We start from the raw sequence: 19,681 nt of genomic DNA on the forward strand, positions 1-19,681 counted from the left end.
TCTCATGTAAATCTTCACGGTAGCGCGATAAGCGTGAATTTCACCGCTCGCTTATTAATATTTATGTCCGGCGTTAAAGGGGTTGGCGAGGGCGAGCTAACGTCTACAGGCCACTTCAAAAGCTCCCGACTACATTTTCTTATTCATTTTCTTAATAGAACGATTACGACACATTTGCTGAAATCTTGGATTCTCTCTCGTGTCTCTTGAATTGTTAAATCTTTGGTTTACCAATATAAAACAAGTATTACGTGTATTTAAATTTATAAGAAAAAAGAAAGAACTTAATCTGGTTAACTGAATGCATCGAAATATTTAGAAATTAGACAAAAAAAACTTATTTACGATTATTAAAACTAAACATCTTTATAAATCCAAGTTAAAACATAAATTTATTGTTAAAAATTCAAATTTTAAGATATAGAAATTTAAAAATTATAGAAACATCTAACAAAATGTAATTTAGTCACTTTTATATTACTCTAAAATTTAGAAACGCTAAAAATTAATTTAAAAATTTGATAATCTAAAAATTGAAAAATTCAAGACATTTAATAATCTCTGTTATGCATCAATAAATTGGATATAGATTGCATATATTTCCAAAATTAATAAAATAAAGATAATGAAAGAACGTTTGTAATTCTCTGTCGATATCAATAAAAACCGCAATAAAACAAAATATCTTGAATGGCGCAGCGTAATTGTGTACATGTTTAATTTGCAAATAATTATTCCGGTCATTCGTCTGACTGAGAAATACATGAAACTATTTTGAGCCGCAGGAGGAAGTCTCGTACTACAAAATGCACTGTGTTACTATGCACCCTGTTGCAACAAGCAAACCTAATTTACACAAACCGCAGGAAATGAACGCACGAAGGAGATGAAAGAGAGAGGAAAAGGAGGAAGGACATGTTAAGACTGTATTTCCATTCGCAGAGATAATACCGTTCCTTTATCTCGATTTTTCGGCGCTAAATTAAATATTGTACGTCTGTAAATAACAGTTTTGTTATTATATAATATAGGTATTTACTGATATATGTATCGCTTTGTAAATATTAAGGTGGTTCTTTAGTAAAGTGCCGAAAATTTGGGATGCCTCTGGACCCACCCAAAATTACAAATATCTGCATAATTCGGATAAAATATTAAAACTACGTGTATATCTTAATGAAATAGTATGAAACGTACTAAATCAAGAACTGCATCTTCATCGAAAACAAGATGAGATTATGTTTACTTTTCGAGGTTAAATTGATATGCAAATTTAATGCACGTAAATGGCTACGTTTACACCGTGCATTTAGGCCGTGGTCTATACAATAGATGTCCTTGTTTATCCTATATATTAAACACAGACACCTATCGTATAGGTCGCGGACTAAGTGCACGGTGTAAACGTAGCCAATCTCTCCAAAATGGCCGTTGACTTATTACTTTTTTGTAACCATTAAAATCGTAATTTTTTAAACGATTACAATATATAATCTCGTTTTTAAGAAAAGTCTAAGATTTGTGTGTAGTTTGTCAAAGAAGCGGCTGCAAGCCTTATCTGTCATTAAGTTATACGTGAAAGGTTACATTTTCAACATCTTTTTTCTCTCTTATTTCATCATTAACTCACCGTAGAATTTTGCACACGTCAATTTCGGCATTTCGACTTCATTATATAAAAAAATTAGACATTTCTATGGTAACTCGATTTACTAACGAACCTTAAAGTATTTATTAATTAGTTACTATTTATCAATTTTATCAATTTATTTGGGGGCATTTTAAATTTTTTCATGCATGGCAAATATACCACCCAAACAGAATAAAATTAATAAATAGTATTTAATATTAATCTAATAATTGAAATTAAAAAATATATCGAAGCATCAGGTATTGTTAAATTATATAGTTAAAACTAATTAAATGAATGAAAAAAGAAAAGACGAAAGCGATATAAAACTTCATTTTTCAATTAATTTTACGTGAAATTTTCTCGGTGTATAACTTAATAACCCGAACGCGCGCGCACGCGTCAATTAAATTTTCTACAATTACGACAAACGATAGCCTGCTTTTAAATATTCGCTAAACAAAAGAGAAAGGCGAAATACAAAATATCCAAAAATCTATAATTGAAAAGCAGTATAATGAATAAATAAATAAAGCGCATGTGGAAACTGATAGATGTATATCAAAATAAACAGACGTAACTAACTGAATTTGACAGGGACGAAAAAAACATGGGTTGTTAAAACTTCGCGGCGCTTGCCGCATGATTCGCTAAAAATCTGCAATCACGTGATCTCGATGGGTGGGAGTGCGGGAAGAGGATTAACGGACGGACAATGAACGGGCGATCCTGCTTGAATGGCGTGCTGAAGCGCACTCGAAACCGAGCCGAACAATTCACGCGTAATTCTCGTAACTGCGATATTCGCGTTTCACTACGATTTCCGTCTCGACGAGGTCGGATTTGGCTTTCCTACCCGTTTCAAAGATCTTACTCAAGGCACTCAGCACGATTCGAATAGCGGGGAATTCGATTTATACATTTTGCAAAATAATAAACGTCTATTCTACATTTCATTTCTTTTTTTAACATATAAAAAAAATTATTAAATTGTTGTTATTTATATTACCTTAAAAGGAAAATAAAAAGATGGATATAATTTTGGCGACGACGTGTAATCTGTAATTCTAATCTCAACACGCGCATAATATTTTATATATGACGCAAATCAAAGAGAAACAATATCGCCTCTAAGTACACAGAGCTTTTATGTTAATTATTTAAAAGAAGAATTTACAAAGTTATATGCGCTGCGGGAATTAGATTATTAATCCTATGATAATATAATAACAGGGAAAAAATAAAAGAAGGTTCACAATCTATGTTTATAATGTCATCTCAACTCTGTAGGACACCCGGTACCTACACGTTGCATTAAGCGCTGCGCGACGCTACTCCGCGACTAATTGGGAGCGGTTAATGAGGTGACGCATTTTTATTGTTCTTCCGGCTTGTTAAGCGACCTGTTTGCTTCCGTAACACGTACGCCGGGATCCCCGGGAAGGCGCAGGGATAGCTGGGAATCCCGCGGATATCCTGAAATTGTCCCGAATGCCCTGCGCGAATCCCGGAAACGCCGGTGGAATATTTTTCGCGGCTTTGCCGACCCAGCGGATTATCGACATCGGTGTTACACACGTGCGTTTATTCGCACACGCGTCTCCGTTTAAATAAACGGGCTCTAGTGAATTCATAATTAAATCGGTTTGATAAATAGAAATAAATGGGTGACAAGACGGTGACGTTATCAACACCGAGCGATATACATGCTTTAGCTCATAAAATATTACGTAGAGGATGAATCTTACACAGAAAATGAATTAACTCACCGAGTAATATTTTCGAATGAATTAAGTTGAAAAGTTAAATCGAAAGACATACGGTGCGGCGGTTATTATTATTATCTTTCAAAATATGAAGAATATGAGTTTCGCTTCAAAATATTAACATTTCCTTAAACACAAATAAAAACGCCTATTCTGTTAAAGCGGATCTTGGACAAATTGCGCGTCGATTGCTTGAACTAGGAATTGTGAAATTCATACAAAAAATATTATTAGGCATCAGATCCGTTTTAATCGAATAAGCGTTTTAAAATTGAAATAAATATCGTTTTCGAGTTTTCCGAGATATTTTAATGCAATATACCAAATAACAAACACAGTAGGTGTAGATGTAAAAATTTTTTTAAATGCAAACATTTGTCAAGTTAAAAATATATCGAAATAATAGTCTAATAAATGGACACGAACGCGAAGCTTGATTGGTTTTTATGTAGAGCTAAATGATCTGTTTGTTGAAACTGAATTGCCATTTTCGTCTCTGAATGGCATGCAATTTTAAATATTATTTCAATCACCCTTTTAATATAGGGGTTCAGCTTGCCGATTTACATGTATGTGTAATTGATATTTTCTACTTTTGTGAGCCAGCCTCTCATTTCCGCATAAAACTGTCTATTTACAATTCGCCCTATTTTATCCTAACATTATTATAAAAATCGATCAACATATATGTCTGTGTAATAAGCATGTTTCACAAAACTGAAACAGTTGTATATATCGAATGTAAATTCACAGAGAGTTGAGACTTTATTGTTAGAATATTTCATGTTGGTAATGAAAAATTTACAAAACAAGATGTGTAATCAGATTTTGCAGAAAAGACCAGCGCACGGATGAGCATTCGTTGGTTATATTTATAAACGGAAAGGTATGCAATGCTTAATAGCAGTTTGTATAAATATTCTATGAGCTACGTTATTTATTTAAAAAAGGTTTCAATGCATTGTATCTCCTTTGAACTAAAAGAAAAATTTAAAAATCTCAAACATGATTAATGTGTAGCACAAAATGCCTGAATTTTCATTTACAAAAGCACTGTGATTATTTTTGCAATTTTACATATTGCGTTTTAACGGAAATTTAAACTGAACCGAAATTGCAATACACACATTTAAAAAAATCATTTTTGAATTTATGGTGTTTTTGAAGACAAGTTGGGAGATATATATATCGTGCACGATAAAAATAATAAGTGAAGCAAAACAGAATGAATTTCAGTATTATGTGCATTCTGCATCCCGCATTCTCTAAGTCTCCGGTTTTTTTACATTAAAAGTGGCTTTTGACGCATGATATTCGGTGGGAAGACCTCGCACAGGTCGGAATTCTGGTCAGGATGAGGACGCGAGAGATTGACGGCTGCATTAAAAGGGCGACAGGCGAAGGATCTGAAAAATCCAACGCGCAGATATTACTCGGCGTTCTCGAGATGTCGTGTTTTTCTATCGTATTCCGCGAGACTTTACGTTCCAAAATTTGATTCGATCGCGCGAACAAGAGTTTATCTTAGATGTATGTCCAATATACATGTTCGACATGAGCGATTCTAGTGCTGTTCCGCTACACTTTTATAAAATTTTTTCCGTGTTTGCAGACATATGTCCAATAAAAACCTCATGTATACCATAATACATATAGTCAATATAGTATGCATTAACGGGTTTGACCCATTTTTTGCACTTTATCAAAGGTTGCTAGTCTGACTTGATAGAACATAACATCTCTCAGGTTCCGTATTTCTTCAAAAGAAGCTATCTTGATGTTAAACCATTTCGCTACATATATATAACATACGTGAAATGGTTAATTCATGACAGCATTCCACTCAATTTCTTGAGCTTTGATGACTCGATCTTTCTTACGAGCGTGTCTTCAATTTCAGTTTGTATATACGCAATATTCTTCTATTTATCTCAAAGATTTACAAAAAATTTTTACTTATTTTTTAACAATTTACAAATAAAGTAATTACGTATTATATTTATTCTGAAATTATATCTTTTTTCGATAAATATAAAAATTATATTTAAAAATAATAATGTTATAAAACAATATCTCCATTAATTTTAATTTCAGCAATATCTATGGGATCATTTTGATGTTTAGACTGCTAACCCTTGTTCTACGTAAATGTATGCTTACGTAGCGTTTACTGTACAAAACAAAGTTTAACTAATCTGTGAAACTGTTTCATGTTTAGTTTGTTATATCCAAAGTTTGCTTGGAAATTAATTTCAATATGATTGAATATTTTATTATTTATAAATTTAATGTGAATTATATCTAATGTTAATTATTTCTCGCTCTTCAATCAATGCAGTCTTTAAAAAGTTAAAATAAACTTTAGCGTGAATTAAATATTATTTCTTCAAGATAATTTATTTTAAGATCAATTTTTTAGTTAATGAAAAGCGACGACAATTAAATTTTAGCTATGAAGTTAAGTTTAATTATGTTTAAGATTTTCGAGCAGATTTGAGGAGCAGACTTTCAAAATGTGTTTTGTCTAAAATTTATAATTTTCAGAAAATGAGAAAGAAAATCACAAGGAAACCACGCACCTTACAGAAAATAACAATTTGCCGATCAATATGATGTAAAATGTTAAACAAAATTGTTAAACAATTTCTAATAATACTGTTAAACAAATGCATTTTGTTTGTCTCTAATTAAAAAACATAACACACATCAAGTGTCTAGATTTTTTCGATATCTACATAAATTTGCTGAAGAAATACTTTCTGAACATTCAAAAATAGCTTATAATATGTATCTTTTATTATTGAATACTCTAACTAAAAAAAATGATATTTTGGATAAAATGCATTTTGAAAGTCCGCTCTTCACTTGTAGTTATATCAAAATTTGTATTGTGTATCAAAATCATCTTAAAACTTTAAAACTATAATATTTGAACGAAAATTGGCATCAATTAAATTGGCGCACTCGAAAAATACCGACTTCTTTTTCTCTGCTCCAATCGAAATAGGAAAAAAGTGAAAAAAGAGATGGTGAGAGATGGCAAAAGGAGAAAAGAGAAGATACGCGACTTAGTTCGTGAAAAGGTATCGACGTTTGCCATGACACTATCTGTCGTGGATAATGCATCAGCTGCTAGAGAATGTCTCCGCCAGTCCTTTTTTTCTCGCGGTGAAATACTTTCCGTGTTGAGTATTGTACCAGATTACTGAAAATATAGCCTCAATCAAATTCTTAATCAACGTGAAATAAAATACGTTTTGTAATGATGTTATTAATGTTTTAATATAAAATTGATTATCGTCTCAAAAGAGATAGAAATTTCCAATATTGCATACATCAGAGCTAATTTTCTTTAATTTAATATGTACTACTAGAAATCTATATTTAGTAATTTCTTCGGTACATTAAAAAATATCTCTTTTTTAAATAATTCGTGTCTAAACATCCTATATTTTTGTATATGGTCCCCCATAAAACACTGTATAGTTTTAAGTTTTCCTTGATGATTCATATTAGTTTACTGTTATATTATCATATGGAATCGCAACACGTGACTCTTAAAATTGCCCATCAAAGCATAAGGAACCTCTACGTGCGCAATACGATGCAATTACGGGTTTCTTTTTATTCCGTGTATGTATCTCGCGCAAGTTAACTTTCGCAAACATGCGCTCGTGAATTCACGGTCACGTTCCGCGCGTAAAATACGTTCTCGGCGCTTGCGGGTTTATACATCGAGTTTAGGGTTCGTCGGCACCTTAAGGCTGGGATAAAGCGGTCCTTTGAATGAAACTCCTCTCACTGGAAGATTTATACGCGCTGCGCTGGGAAAAATCGAGTAGATAAGATAAGATGGTGCAACTACGTGCCAAAGAACACCGTGATCTACTTTGAGTAGATTGTCTGCAAATTCGTACAAATACGTGAGATAGCTTCGTAGTGCCAGGCCTTACATACAACGTCATGTATATACCTACATAATGAATTTATGGTGTATCAGTGCTTAGAAAAGCTCAATTTCTCACAGAAATGCAATTTTCAGGCAACATATGTAAGGATATATAAAGATCTTTTAATATGCAACAGATACATACGTAATAGATAAAGGGACACGAGGTTTTTTGTTTCATTATTTTATAGAAGAAATATTTATATAAAAATGTAAAAACTTGTAACTTACCAGTCGTTGCCAGTTTTGGAGACGTTCTGTCGCTTACGTCCAGTTTGGTGAGGCTTTGGTTCGGCTACCATATTCACATCTGAAAACACAACGATTTCTCGATTAGTGAAAACATTACACTTGATTATGAAAAAATTACAGAAGTAAAATAGAAAAAAAGTCACGATTAATTAATTGTGCAATTAATTAATATATAAGGCAGTAAGGAATTTAAAGGCTATTAGATAAAATATTAAGTTAATGAATTAAATATATATAATCTATCTTTCGCCCTCTACTCAGCTCTATATTACTTAATTCTTTTTTAATTGTATTTAACGAATTATATAATGATATATTCTTCATTAGATACTGAATTATAATTACTGAGATCTGTTAATATAATATTTTAATGGCTAATTAATATGAAATTCAAGTCTATTTTAGTTTGTGTTAAATTTGATGGATAAAGTATGAAGCAAATATTGATTTTATATATGGACTATATGGAAAACATAGTAAATAGATAAAACTTTAAAAATGAAACCTTGTCGCGCGGTTTCTAACAACATTGTGTTAAAAGTTCATACTTCATCCAGACATATCGACGTTTACGCTTGCAAAATAAACAAGTTTTATAATAATAAATGCGATTGCGAGTATCGCAGACATGCACGACTTGTGCTACGATATAAGCATAAAGTGCATTCTCATCGCTGCGCTGCACCGCTCCGCAGGCCGTTTGTGGCTTACGCGAATTAATAAAACGAAGATGGCTATGGCGAAGCATGAAGTTTTCGATCAGCGTTTCCGCAAACAGTTATTAATTTCGCTGCCTTTGAACTGGCCCGTAGCGAGATTGATAATGAATGCGCTGCGACGTCGCGCGGCGGACGATCAAGCGACAAGGATTTTCGCATTCTTCTTGTTTTCGTCGCGATGGTAACTGAGACGGCCGCCGTATTCATCGTACAGAGTGATTCAAAAGTCGTGCAACAGGTGTGCAACGATATTGATCCGCGCGTTGTTCTGCGCTGTAGCAGCTTACGATCGCGTACGTAAGTGATAATTTTCCGGGTGTCAACAGCATGACAGATACGCAAATCATAAATCACGAACTGTCATTAAGAACTGCAAGCAATCATGCTGTGACTAACGCAATTATGTTCTCGTAAAAGAAAGATAAGGAATTAAAACAAGTTACGACCGATTTATGGACGATCGCATAATAAACGTCAAGGAAGCGCACGTATATGCTGTACACTTCTGAAATCGAGGTTGTTTAGAGATATCAAGAGAGGAAGAAATAGCATATGCCAGAAAACGGGGATAGTGATACCTGCCGGAGGCAAGAAGATGGAACCGCAGAACCGAGGCCAGAACCGATAAGGAAGGAAATATCAAGAGGGGAGGTAAGGAAAAAACGTTGAAAAAAAGAAGAAAGATAGGAAAGCGGAAAAAGCGATAGAGTGAAGAAAAACTAATATAAAAAGAAGAAACAGCTCTCGCCAATTCGAGGAAGTTGTTCTATTCTTGTGATGAGATAGTAAAAGTAGAAAAGTGAAAATTGAATAGACAACGGGAAAATAGCGAGATTGTTCAAATAAATCAATATTGAGTAAAGAGGGGTATATAAAAAAGAAAGAGGATTATACATGCTTGATCATTAATTTTTTATTATCCATTAAATTAACTAGAAATTAAAATATTAAAGTGAACTAAAATATAAGCGCGTAATTAATACATTTCTTTCGAATTTCATTGAAATTGAAATTCGCAATTTCTTTTTAGATTTTATCATAATAGAATTTTAACATAATTTTAGATAAAAATTTTAACATAATCATAAATTCATGAACACATCCTTCCTCGTTACAACACAGAAAAAAAATTTGCAAATTTTAAATAAATATTTACTCTAATAGTACTAACGAAATATTTACTAAATGTAAATATATATTTATTCGATTTAAACACAACTGTTTTATTTCGAATAAATATTTATTTACTATAAATAAATATTTCGTTAGTAGTACTAGAGTAAATATTTATTTAAAATCTGCAAATTTTTTTTCAGTGAAATCACTTCATTCTGAAAACATTTTCCATCACGCCCGCTCCTGCAAGACGTTTGCTCGTATCCGTGTCGCTAACTTCCGGACGTTCCGCAAACCGTTGAGGTCCTGTAGCAAGTCCCTACCACCATCCCTTCGCCATTCCAGCCCCTCGCAGAGGGGTAGTTTGTGGATGTTCCTTGTTAGAGTAGCGGGCTGATTCCGTTGTGTGCGCAGCGGTGCGCTTCGTCCTTTGTGTGAGCTAACCAAACACCTCCTCTCTCAGCGCCACCGCCCTGTACCTTATCCTCATCCCCCTTATCCTTCTGCTCCTCCATTATCGCGGCTACTTGCGCAAATTGTTTACACGTCGGTCCGCGAGCATTTCATGAGGCCGTCCGAAAATTGATGATTTGGTAGATGTTTGTTGCACTTTGAGGAGATGGAGAAGGAGGGTCTGATTTATTAGAGAAAGAGGAGGTGAGAGTATTTCACGGAGCCATTGAAGATGCTGCGTAAGACTGCTTGAGAAGCTAAAGCAAAGTCGATCTTCGGTTTTACGCAAACACTGAAATTTATTTTATAAAGCATCCTCATTTATTGTCTTTAAAAACTATAAATTTGGCTTGAAATAAAAACAAAATAAAACGATAAATGATCATTTACACGTAGAGAATGCTCTAATAAATGAAATCTAGACCAATAAAAATTCATAAACACAGATGTGATACAATAATCACTTCGCGTATTTTTTAATAATTTTATCAGGATACGGCAATTCATGATATTTTCACACAGTATTTTCGAAGTTTATATCTGTTTGTGAGTTTTTTCAAAGGTAAATTTTCAATAAAGGCAAATGAGAATAAAAATCCTGCGCAGCAATTCGTGTGTTATAATTTAATAAAGTAAATTGTATTTAAATTCTTCTTACATCATTTAACAAGACAATCAGACATTTCGGCTCAATCCAAACCATCATCAGCAATATCCAAAATTCAAACAATCAATTATGTATGCAGTGTCCGCACGAAATTCTAGTATGCGGCGAACAGAGTCTCTTCCAATTTCCATATTCGAACCATCAAGTAGTTTTTATACTAAATTAACTAAACAAACTCCACTGCAACCTTGACATGCATCGTTGTATTAAATGCAATCGTTGTATTAAATGATATAAGAAGGATAAAAGGATTAAATATAATTTACTTTGTTAAATTATAACGCACGAATTATCACACATTTTTATTCTGACTCGTCTTTGTTAAATATTAATGAGAGTAAATCAAATATAAACGAGAATTTTTTTTGTTATTTTGAACGAAAATAAAAATATGAAGAAAACAAATTATTTTTTTTCACAGTTCCCTGCTACATCAATACATTTTTGACAGCGGATAGAGAGTTTGACGATCCCGTTTTCATAAAAAGTAGTAGGTTGTAATCTGCAGCCAATTGCGCATAAATTCCTTTACACTGGCATCGTCCACGAATCACATTGTCCTCCCAATTCTTCTTTCAGCGGCCCAAATAAATGATAATCACACGGAAAGATTTATCCCAATGCGATTATCATTTGTTTGGACCGCTAAAAGAAAAATCGGGAATAGTGATGCATTTGAGCGAGACGAGACAAGAAAATACTGATACCGAGATTTAGGCTCGACATAAACAAATAATAGATACAATTTTCTCGTCTCGATGGGCCGACATTCTCGCTTATTAGATTCCCGAATTTGAGAGAGAGAGAGAATATTGACTATCTCGGTTCATTTATTTGAAATATTTATATAACCAGGCAACACATTACATAATTATAACTGTTATAAAGATGTCGAGACGAGACGAGACAAGAAAAACAAATAACATATGATAATCTCGGAAGTGTTTCTTTTAATGATACGAGAAGTTCCGAGACGATATTCCGAGATTCTTGTGTCGAAATGCATCACTAATTGGGAGGACAACGATTCGAGGACGATGCCAGTATAGAGGAATTCGTGCGCAATTGGCTGATACAACCTACTACTTTTTATAAAAACAGAATCGCCAAACTCCCTATCTGCTGTAATATAAAAATGTATCAAAAATGTATCAATGTAGCAGGGAACTATGTAGAAAAATAATTTATTTTCTTTATATTTTTATTTTCGTCCAATAAATTATAAAAAAAAGTTCCCGTTTATATTTGATTTACCCTCGTACTTGTTCAAATTTCGAGAGTCCGATTAACCTCTATTATTTTTTTCAATAGTATTCAATGATAATTATCCAATTGATTGCGTCTAAGAACGAGTAAGTGTATAGCAAGAATCGATAAATTTAAGCGTTTTCTCGCATGAATGAAGTGTGAATTCGCTTCCTCGGTTTATAATGCAGTGAAGCTGTGTGCAATCGCTCGTCGCGGAACACTGCGATCGGCAAACGCGGCAATCGTTTTCGCTAATTGTTTTTCTCGATTTGTTTCCCGCGGATCGAAATGCTCACGCGGATTGATTTATTGGTAATCCACTTGTACGCAACGGCGGAAGAGAAAATCCGGGCGTCAAGGGGTTAAATGCAGCGCGGCGGAACGAAACTCCCGACATTCGCCACCGCGACGCAGCTAATCGTTGCGGGCGTCGGCGTCGCCGCGAAGTTTAGTCGATACGCGGGTGTACGCGGATGCAGTAACGCGCGCGAGAGAAAGAGAGAGGGGATGGGAGAGAGAGCAGTGACACAGAGAACGAGAGAGACACTGCGAAAGAACGGAAGAGGAGAGAGAGAGGGAGAGGGAGGGAGGGAGAGAGAGAGAGAGAGAGAGAGAGAGAGAGAGGAAGTCGAGTATCGATGTCATCTCCAGCACGCGGTTGAAGGGTGATTCCTATATCGCGTTGTGAATTGTTCCTCGAACTAACCGCCCGGCGGTTGAGCGAGCGACAGCGAATGCAAGAGCGTAGGCGAGAGCGAGAGCGAGCACGAGCGCGAGCGAAGCTGAGCGGAGTCTGTAACAGGCAGCAACGCTAATGGAATATGACAACGCGAGGCGAATAATAATCGGCCGTTTCTCCGTCGCCGAACTTCGTAATAAAACGAGCATTGTCCGTGACGTTTCGTCGCCGACAGCGTCGCGACGTCACGACGTCACGGCGGACGTCGCCTCGCCGATCGCGGATTTTTCACGATATTTTCGCGTAGCGTGCGCGTTCGTACTAACGATCCATAGCGTTAATGCACTTACTAACAATGTAATCCGTTCAGTGGATTGTTCTATGAATTTTCTCGTCGATTTGAAGTAGATTTTTTCTGAGTATAATCGCATTCCATTTTATTTTTAGCTGTAGACACGTACAATCGAACAATTTAATGAATATATATATTTGCGTACAATGTCAGAACAAAATTTATTTGTTTCAAAATTTCTGTTTTCAACTAGCAAAAAACTATTATAATTATAACATTACATATAATTTTTAATAAGATACTTTAGCAATCTTTAATAAACCTTATCGTCCTATATCGAATTTAGATTGAACGAAAATGTCAATATATATTAACAATTTCTACGTCCTAGAAATTTAAATGAATAAATTATTTTTACCGAATTAGGTATACTGGATTTATTATATATCGACCTTTTCTCAAAATCTTAATCACTTTATCTTTTATTGTTTATTTTAGTAGTTACATATATACGTCCTCTTGTTTTGACGTTTTTCATTAGTAAATAATATCCTATAAAAAACGTTTCCATACATGCTCTTATCGGACAAATTTTGAAATTTTATTTTAATGTAAGCAATTTTTATAAGCAATATTTTATAAGCAATTGCTATTTAAACTAAGATAGTTTATCGTTTTGTTTAATATTTTAGTTTTAATATATCTGACTATCGAAATATGTATTCTGCTAAATATCTACTATATTAACGGTTAATGATTTTATATTTGAACTTTCATATGAACTTTAAATATGCGACATATCTCCGTGTTCTACTAATTGTAAGCGCCTCAATTGCACTTTTTCATTGTATTATAATGCTCAATTATTAATTATCTCTCACACTGAAGAGGACTTAAATTAGGGCCGAAACGTTTGTCATTTATTATTAATATACATACACGGAGAGAATTTTTTCTTGGAGTTTACCCTGAAAATATGATAGTCGGGGGACAACATTATATTTCGAAGAATTTTAATGTAAATCTCTCATTCATTGATAAAACTACAATAAAGTATAAAATAAGTTTGATTAATTTTACTGAAGTGCATGGTTGAAATCTTTAAAATATTATACCACAATTACCATATTTTCAGGGTAAATTTTAAAAGAAAATTCTCTCCGTGTAATTATTACACACTATTATTCTGTGTTGACTTATATTGGCTCACATTTTTATTATTTTTATAATTAATTTAGATTTCAGTTTAGATTTCGAGTTACATAAATTATATAATTTTTATTTTTATTTAATTATAAATATTTAATTTAGCAGATTTTGTTTTAGATCTGCAATTTAAAAAATAATATTGCAGAGAATGTGGTACTGAAAATATAAAGCTTACGACAGCTAATGACATTTTCGACATTAATCAGGTGAAAATAATCTAAAAATACATCGCAGAAGGTATTTGCCTGAGGAAAAATTGGGAAACTTTTATTATAAATTAGAATTATACTATAATCTTTCTACTATTTTCAAATTTTAAAATCTCTTTACTCTATTGTTTCAGTTTCTATATCTAAATGAAATGTATACAAATTAAGTGTATATTAAAACTGATGGTGTATAAATATCCATTGCAAATATATTTCGATATTATGTAGTATGTATAAGGATTCGGGCTACTTATATAATAATACACAGCGAAAAATAATTGTTCATTTGATTAAGTTTAGATCGTCTTTATTTTTTTTCATTGAAGAATGCATGTATTTAAATCAAGCCTATTATATTTGAATACAAATGTTTTCAACGAAAGAAATAAAGACAACTAAATTAATTTAGTCCAATAAACAATTAATTCAGTCAAATGAACAATTCTTTTTCTCAATGTATAAATTTTACCGTAACGATAATTTATATCATAACTGTATTTTTAATATAATTTGCATTGAACATAAAGAAAAATAATCCTTCATTTAATTCACAAAATTGCGATAATTAACCACTCAAGTGCACAAGAGTGCAATAAATTAAAATATTTCACATGCACGTTTAAAGAACTTGGAATTAATGGAAATTTATTTATATTATTCAGGTATTTGTAAGAAAAATACGTATTTTATACTAAATTAATAACAAAATGAATTAATTTATTAATTCGGTAGGTTATTGTGACGATTATTTTATTATTTAGTAATGTCAAGAATAATTGATAGACTGTGAAAATCGCTGATAATATGGCCTATTAATTTTATAACCGCGAGCCGTTAATCACAAGGGATGCCAAATTGTTAATTCATCAATTTATTTATGATCTTGCAGATCGAGTAATTAATGTTGCACGTGGGCTTGACCGGGCATATTTCGATATCCAATCGTATCGGAGCGATAATTTCATTATGGAATTTATACGAGGTCGATAAATCTCGCAAAATATCTAACCGCGTAGCAATATCTAATCTTCACTTATTAATCTATATGCTTCTTAACATAATCTGATAATATTTCTCTGGCTTACGCAACAAAGCAATCATTATTTAGTTAATGACTCATGAGATAGCAAATACAGATTAACAATTTTGTTTAACTTAATAAATAATATACTTTTTTAGTTCCTTTGTAATATAATATATATATATATATACATACCCTATTTTTTTTTAAATAATCCACTTTTATCAAATTCTTTAAATTAATGAATTTTATAGATACATGATAGTTATACATATATCGTAAATTCTCTACAATTCCCTCAACGAAATATCTCTTGAAATTATAATTCTAAAATTAGAAACTTATCACAATCATTGGAGCAATTAAGTCGAGATTAATTCGCGACAAATTTTTTTATTTTCAAGTTATTTAGGAGTTATATATATAGAAGGAGAATACCTTTTTAAAAAAAAAACGTATCGATTTTGTTCTTCACTTTCAAGTCTTGGGTAAAAAGAAGGAGAGCGAAGCTGATGCGCCCAGGTATTCCATAGGTATATGAAGCCAATTAAGTAAAGTAAAAAACGGTCGACAGTTTGAGGTGAGTCGGCGCGGCTGATCCTCGTATACCGCGCTCACAGAACGCAGGATGGCGGAAGTTATCACCGTGTACACGCGCGGTTACAAGTTCGACCGTTAAAAGCGCGCCCGGGTGAGTTTCGTACCAGCCAGTGCGACTCGCCCGGCTCGACTCGGCCCAGCTAGACTCGACATGCACGCATTACGCTATTAGCCCACGACACGACATCATTTCCATCGTTTCGCTACACTCTTTGCCGGGGTCGGGCCCTTTAATTGCGCCACGTTATTTATAGCCGCAGTTAAAACTTGCTTGGCCGTAGAGCGAAACAAGCGGCACTACCGGGTGTCTTCCCGGGCCTCTCTAACGGATAGATCGTTTGTCGCGGTCGACTTTGAGGCCATCGCATAAATTATCCAGCAAATATTTTACTCCTTTATTCTGTTTAACCTCTCCTCAAGAGGGTTAATGGAATTACCGTGGGGAGTAATTTTTCCGACGTTTTTCAGTTTCATGTAGATAATTCTCAACGTCGTCTCGTGCGTTATTTCCACACACGCGTCCCAGGAAATGTACAATAAAAATCGCTTTCTATCCTTATTTCTTCTTAACATGTATTCATCATTAGCGTCGCAGACCTGACACATTTTTCCTGTAAGCATTATCATTTTTTTCATTCTTTATCGTTTATACCTTCCATATTTCCCTTTCACAACTTTTTACGATTACCTTCCATCTTACCAACATTTCATTTCTCTCCGTCTCTTCATAACGTTTCTGCCGCAATATGTTTTAGCTCCTCATAGAAAATATCCTTTTTATATATTTCTTATCTATTGAACAATGTTTCGTTACATTTTGCTGTTTCTTCTTTTTATGATTACAAGTTAGCCGAGTTGTAATTTTCCCATCATCTCTCTGTGAGTTTTAGATGAAGATTTTCAAAGCATATCAACACGTTGAGCTGTTCTGCGTATACTGCATAGTAATTAAAGCGATACGTAGTCGAGATAATTGACATTCCGACAATAACGTGGCCGACAACTTCTCCGCATCCTAATGAAAGAACTGATAAATAACAGCGTCGGCGGTGGCGTTAGCGAGTTCTCTTTTAATCCCGCTAATCCCGCGGTCGAAAAAAAGGAATTCGCGAATTCGCGCTGGTTGCCGCGAAAGGGCCCGCGGGGGCTAATCTTGGTGGGCCCTTTGTCGGCGGAAGTTCTTTTGTTTACCCCGTTGTACGGCACGGTAGAGAAGGGCGATCTCTGAAACGCGAAAAAGGGGTAAGCACTTATTAAGCAAGCCCGGCTTTGTGCGAGCCTTCAGCCGTACCTCCCTTCCTTTTTCGGGGATGAAGGCAAGAGGGGGCGTCACGACGTCCGCAGACGGATTGACTGGACGGTGCGATGCAATGTAAAAGGACTCCGCATTTCTGTTGAAATACCGACTCGAAATGTGGCCGGCGTTCAATACGGCGGGCTTGAATGCGCCGGCCGCTCTCAATGGCGCCGCGCTGCTGCACTGCGTAAGGGATGGCGTGCTAATTATAGCATTTGTACCGTGTGATATATCGTGCATCTTTTTTGCATATAATCATAGCAAGTTAATTCCTCCATCATAATTTATGTGTCTTTATTAGCTCATTAGAATTCTCATCATTATACTCAAAACTTTCAATAAAAATAAACAAGAAAATTTAAAAATATATATATATTTCAATAATAAATTAAAGATTGCTACATTACGCACAAATATAAAAATATAAATAAGATTATTATAGTATTGATGTCCGATCGATATAAGAAAAATAAATAAATATAATAACGTAAAAATATAATAAAATTAAAAAAGATGTAATTGCATATTTTAAGCGAATTCGTGCAAAAAATATCCTTCTGTGGAATTAATTATTTATGAAAAAATCCAAATCGATTGAAACCAAATCTATTTTTAATCGTTGTCCTACATATATAAAAATAAAAAAGGTCAGTGAATTTCGGAAATAGAGAATCGGGAAATTTTCGGATTTAACTTGCACTTTTTAAAACGTGTAGTGTGTGGTTCAAAAATATTTTACTTCTCTTCATTTGCGTTTAAATTTCATGACATGTTAAGCAAATTGCTGAAAAGGATAATTTTATGCAAAAGGATCAAAAAGGAACTGAGCTGATTCTTTTTACTTCGTTTTGAAGTTAAAATTTACTACAGCAAGAATCGTATTGTCACTATTTAGATATTGATATGTTTTCTTTGAATCTAATTTTACTTTGACTAATTTACGTATTATAAAAACCTCTACTAATACTTATCTCATACGTTACTTAGTTTTGATTTAAATAATATAACTCTTGTTAAAATTATCCGTTTTTCATATATCGAATAAATTTATTTATTAATATGTAGAGGAACAAATAGCTATATATTAAAAAAATATAATCGCATATTGAATGCGAATCAATGTGTGTATTTGTTTAAAAAATAAATCTCTTTTGTAGAGCTAATCTCCATTCCCAGCGTATTTAATTATTTAAATGCTGCGATACAAAGACAAAAAGATTTTCCTCGTTGCGGTCATACGTTACCAACGAATATATGAAAGGAGAGTGCAATATTTCATTGACACGATCATCCTGTACAGTGTACAATATAAAGAAAGCAACGAAATACGCCGTCAACTTCACTTCAACGATAACGTTGAAAATCGTGCACGGCGTTTTCCATTGTTGCATGCAGCAGATGCCGCTCTATCTAATCCTACTTCGGCAAAGAGTAACGCGAAAACGCGAGCGCGGTCATAAATTCAAACGATCTCCCGACGACAGCCGTCGCGAGACAACGGCCCACGAAAGAGAACGCGCCCCAGCTTCCGACATCGACGCCGTCGTTGCAGCGCATAATCGCGTCGTCCGCGCGCGCCACCCGCCTTTTGTAACTGCCAACGGGCCAATCTAAGTGACGTACGGCTTCGCGCGACCCCGCGACCTCATACCGCGCCACCATAATCATTTCATACACAATAGTCGGACGCCGCCGTTCGCAACGAGAAGCGCGCGCCCCGCGCGGCCGCGATGCCGCGGAGCGGTGGATCGGGGGAGCGGTGCGCGACTGCAAGAGTAATGGTTGCAATTTGTAGCCACCTCCGCACCTCCTGTCCCCTCGGTCGCCACCGCCCCTCGCATTCCAGGGCAGCCAAGCTGCTGCACGCAGGGCGATCCGCGAATTTACACGCGTGCCGCTGGGCCCACCAACCCCTGGTGACCCGACAATCGCGAAGGTCGCATCCCGCGACCTTATACTCTTGTTACTATCTGGCAGAGGTGACGACATAGAACATGCGACACGACGGTAAAATCGAATATAAATTAGGGGATGTTTAAACAATTTAATTACTATACAACAGCGTGATCATTTACATCACGTTACAAGAAATCGCAAGAATTAGAGACTTCAATGTCGATAAGTATTCACGTATTTTTAATTAACGCAAATTTCATGTAATCAGAAACGACGCATTTTATTTTCTGAATGATTGATCTCTGAAAACTTTATACATTGGAGAAAGGAAGGCAATCTCTATATGATTAATCCCATTATCTACATTCTATGCGCTGTCCATAGTCCAACCCTCATTCTCTCCGTTTAGGAAAAATAAATTTTTAATTAATTATCCCATGTTCTCTCGGAAAATATTAATATTGATTGGACGATGTAATTTATTAATTAAAAACCAATAAGTGCTTTTAATATATTGCACGCTGCTGCAATTTTTTATGCAATAACATAGTATGTATGTATATATATACTCATACATAAGTATACAGTGAGTGCAAAAAGTATTCGTATAAGGAAATTTATTTAAAAAATTAAAAGTCTTATTTGTAGAAAATAAACATTAATTAACAATTTTATACA

The 19,681-nt window shown here is 34.4% G+C and overlaps 1 protein-coding gene across 1 annotated transcript in view; it reads right to left on the reverse strand.

Annotated features, from left to right (window-relative positions):
• LOC108729893 (uncharacterized) overlaps positions 1–19,681 on the reverse strand; it is an 88,872-nt gene that overhangs the window by 41,392 nt on the left and 27,799 nt on the right. Inside the window, exon 2 of the mRNA XM_018459247.1 lies at positions 7,577–7,655. Within this exon, the coding sequence (XP_018314749.1) occupies positions 7,577–7,655 (79 nt within the window). The remainder of the gene's footprint in view (positions 1–7,576; positions 7,656–19,681) is intronic.

Source organism: Mycetomoellerius zeteki, unplaced genomic scaffold (genome assembly GCF_001594055.1).
Source record: "Mycetomoellerius zeteki isolate Tzet28-1 unplaced genomic scaffold, Tzet1.0 scaffold81, whole genome shotgun sequence".
Lineage (NCBI taxonomy): Eukaryota > Metazoa > Arthropoda > Insecta > Hymenoptera > Formicidae > Mycetomoellerius > Mycetomoellerius zeteki.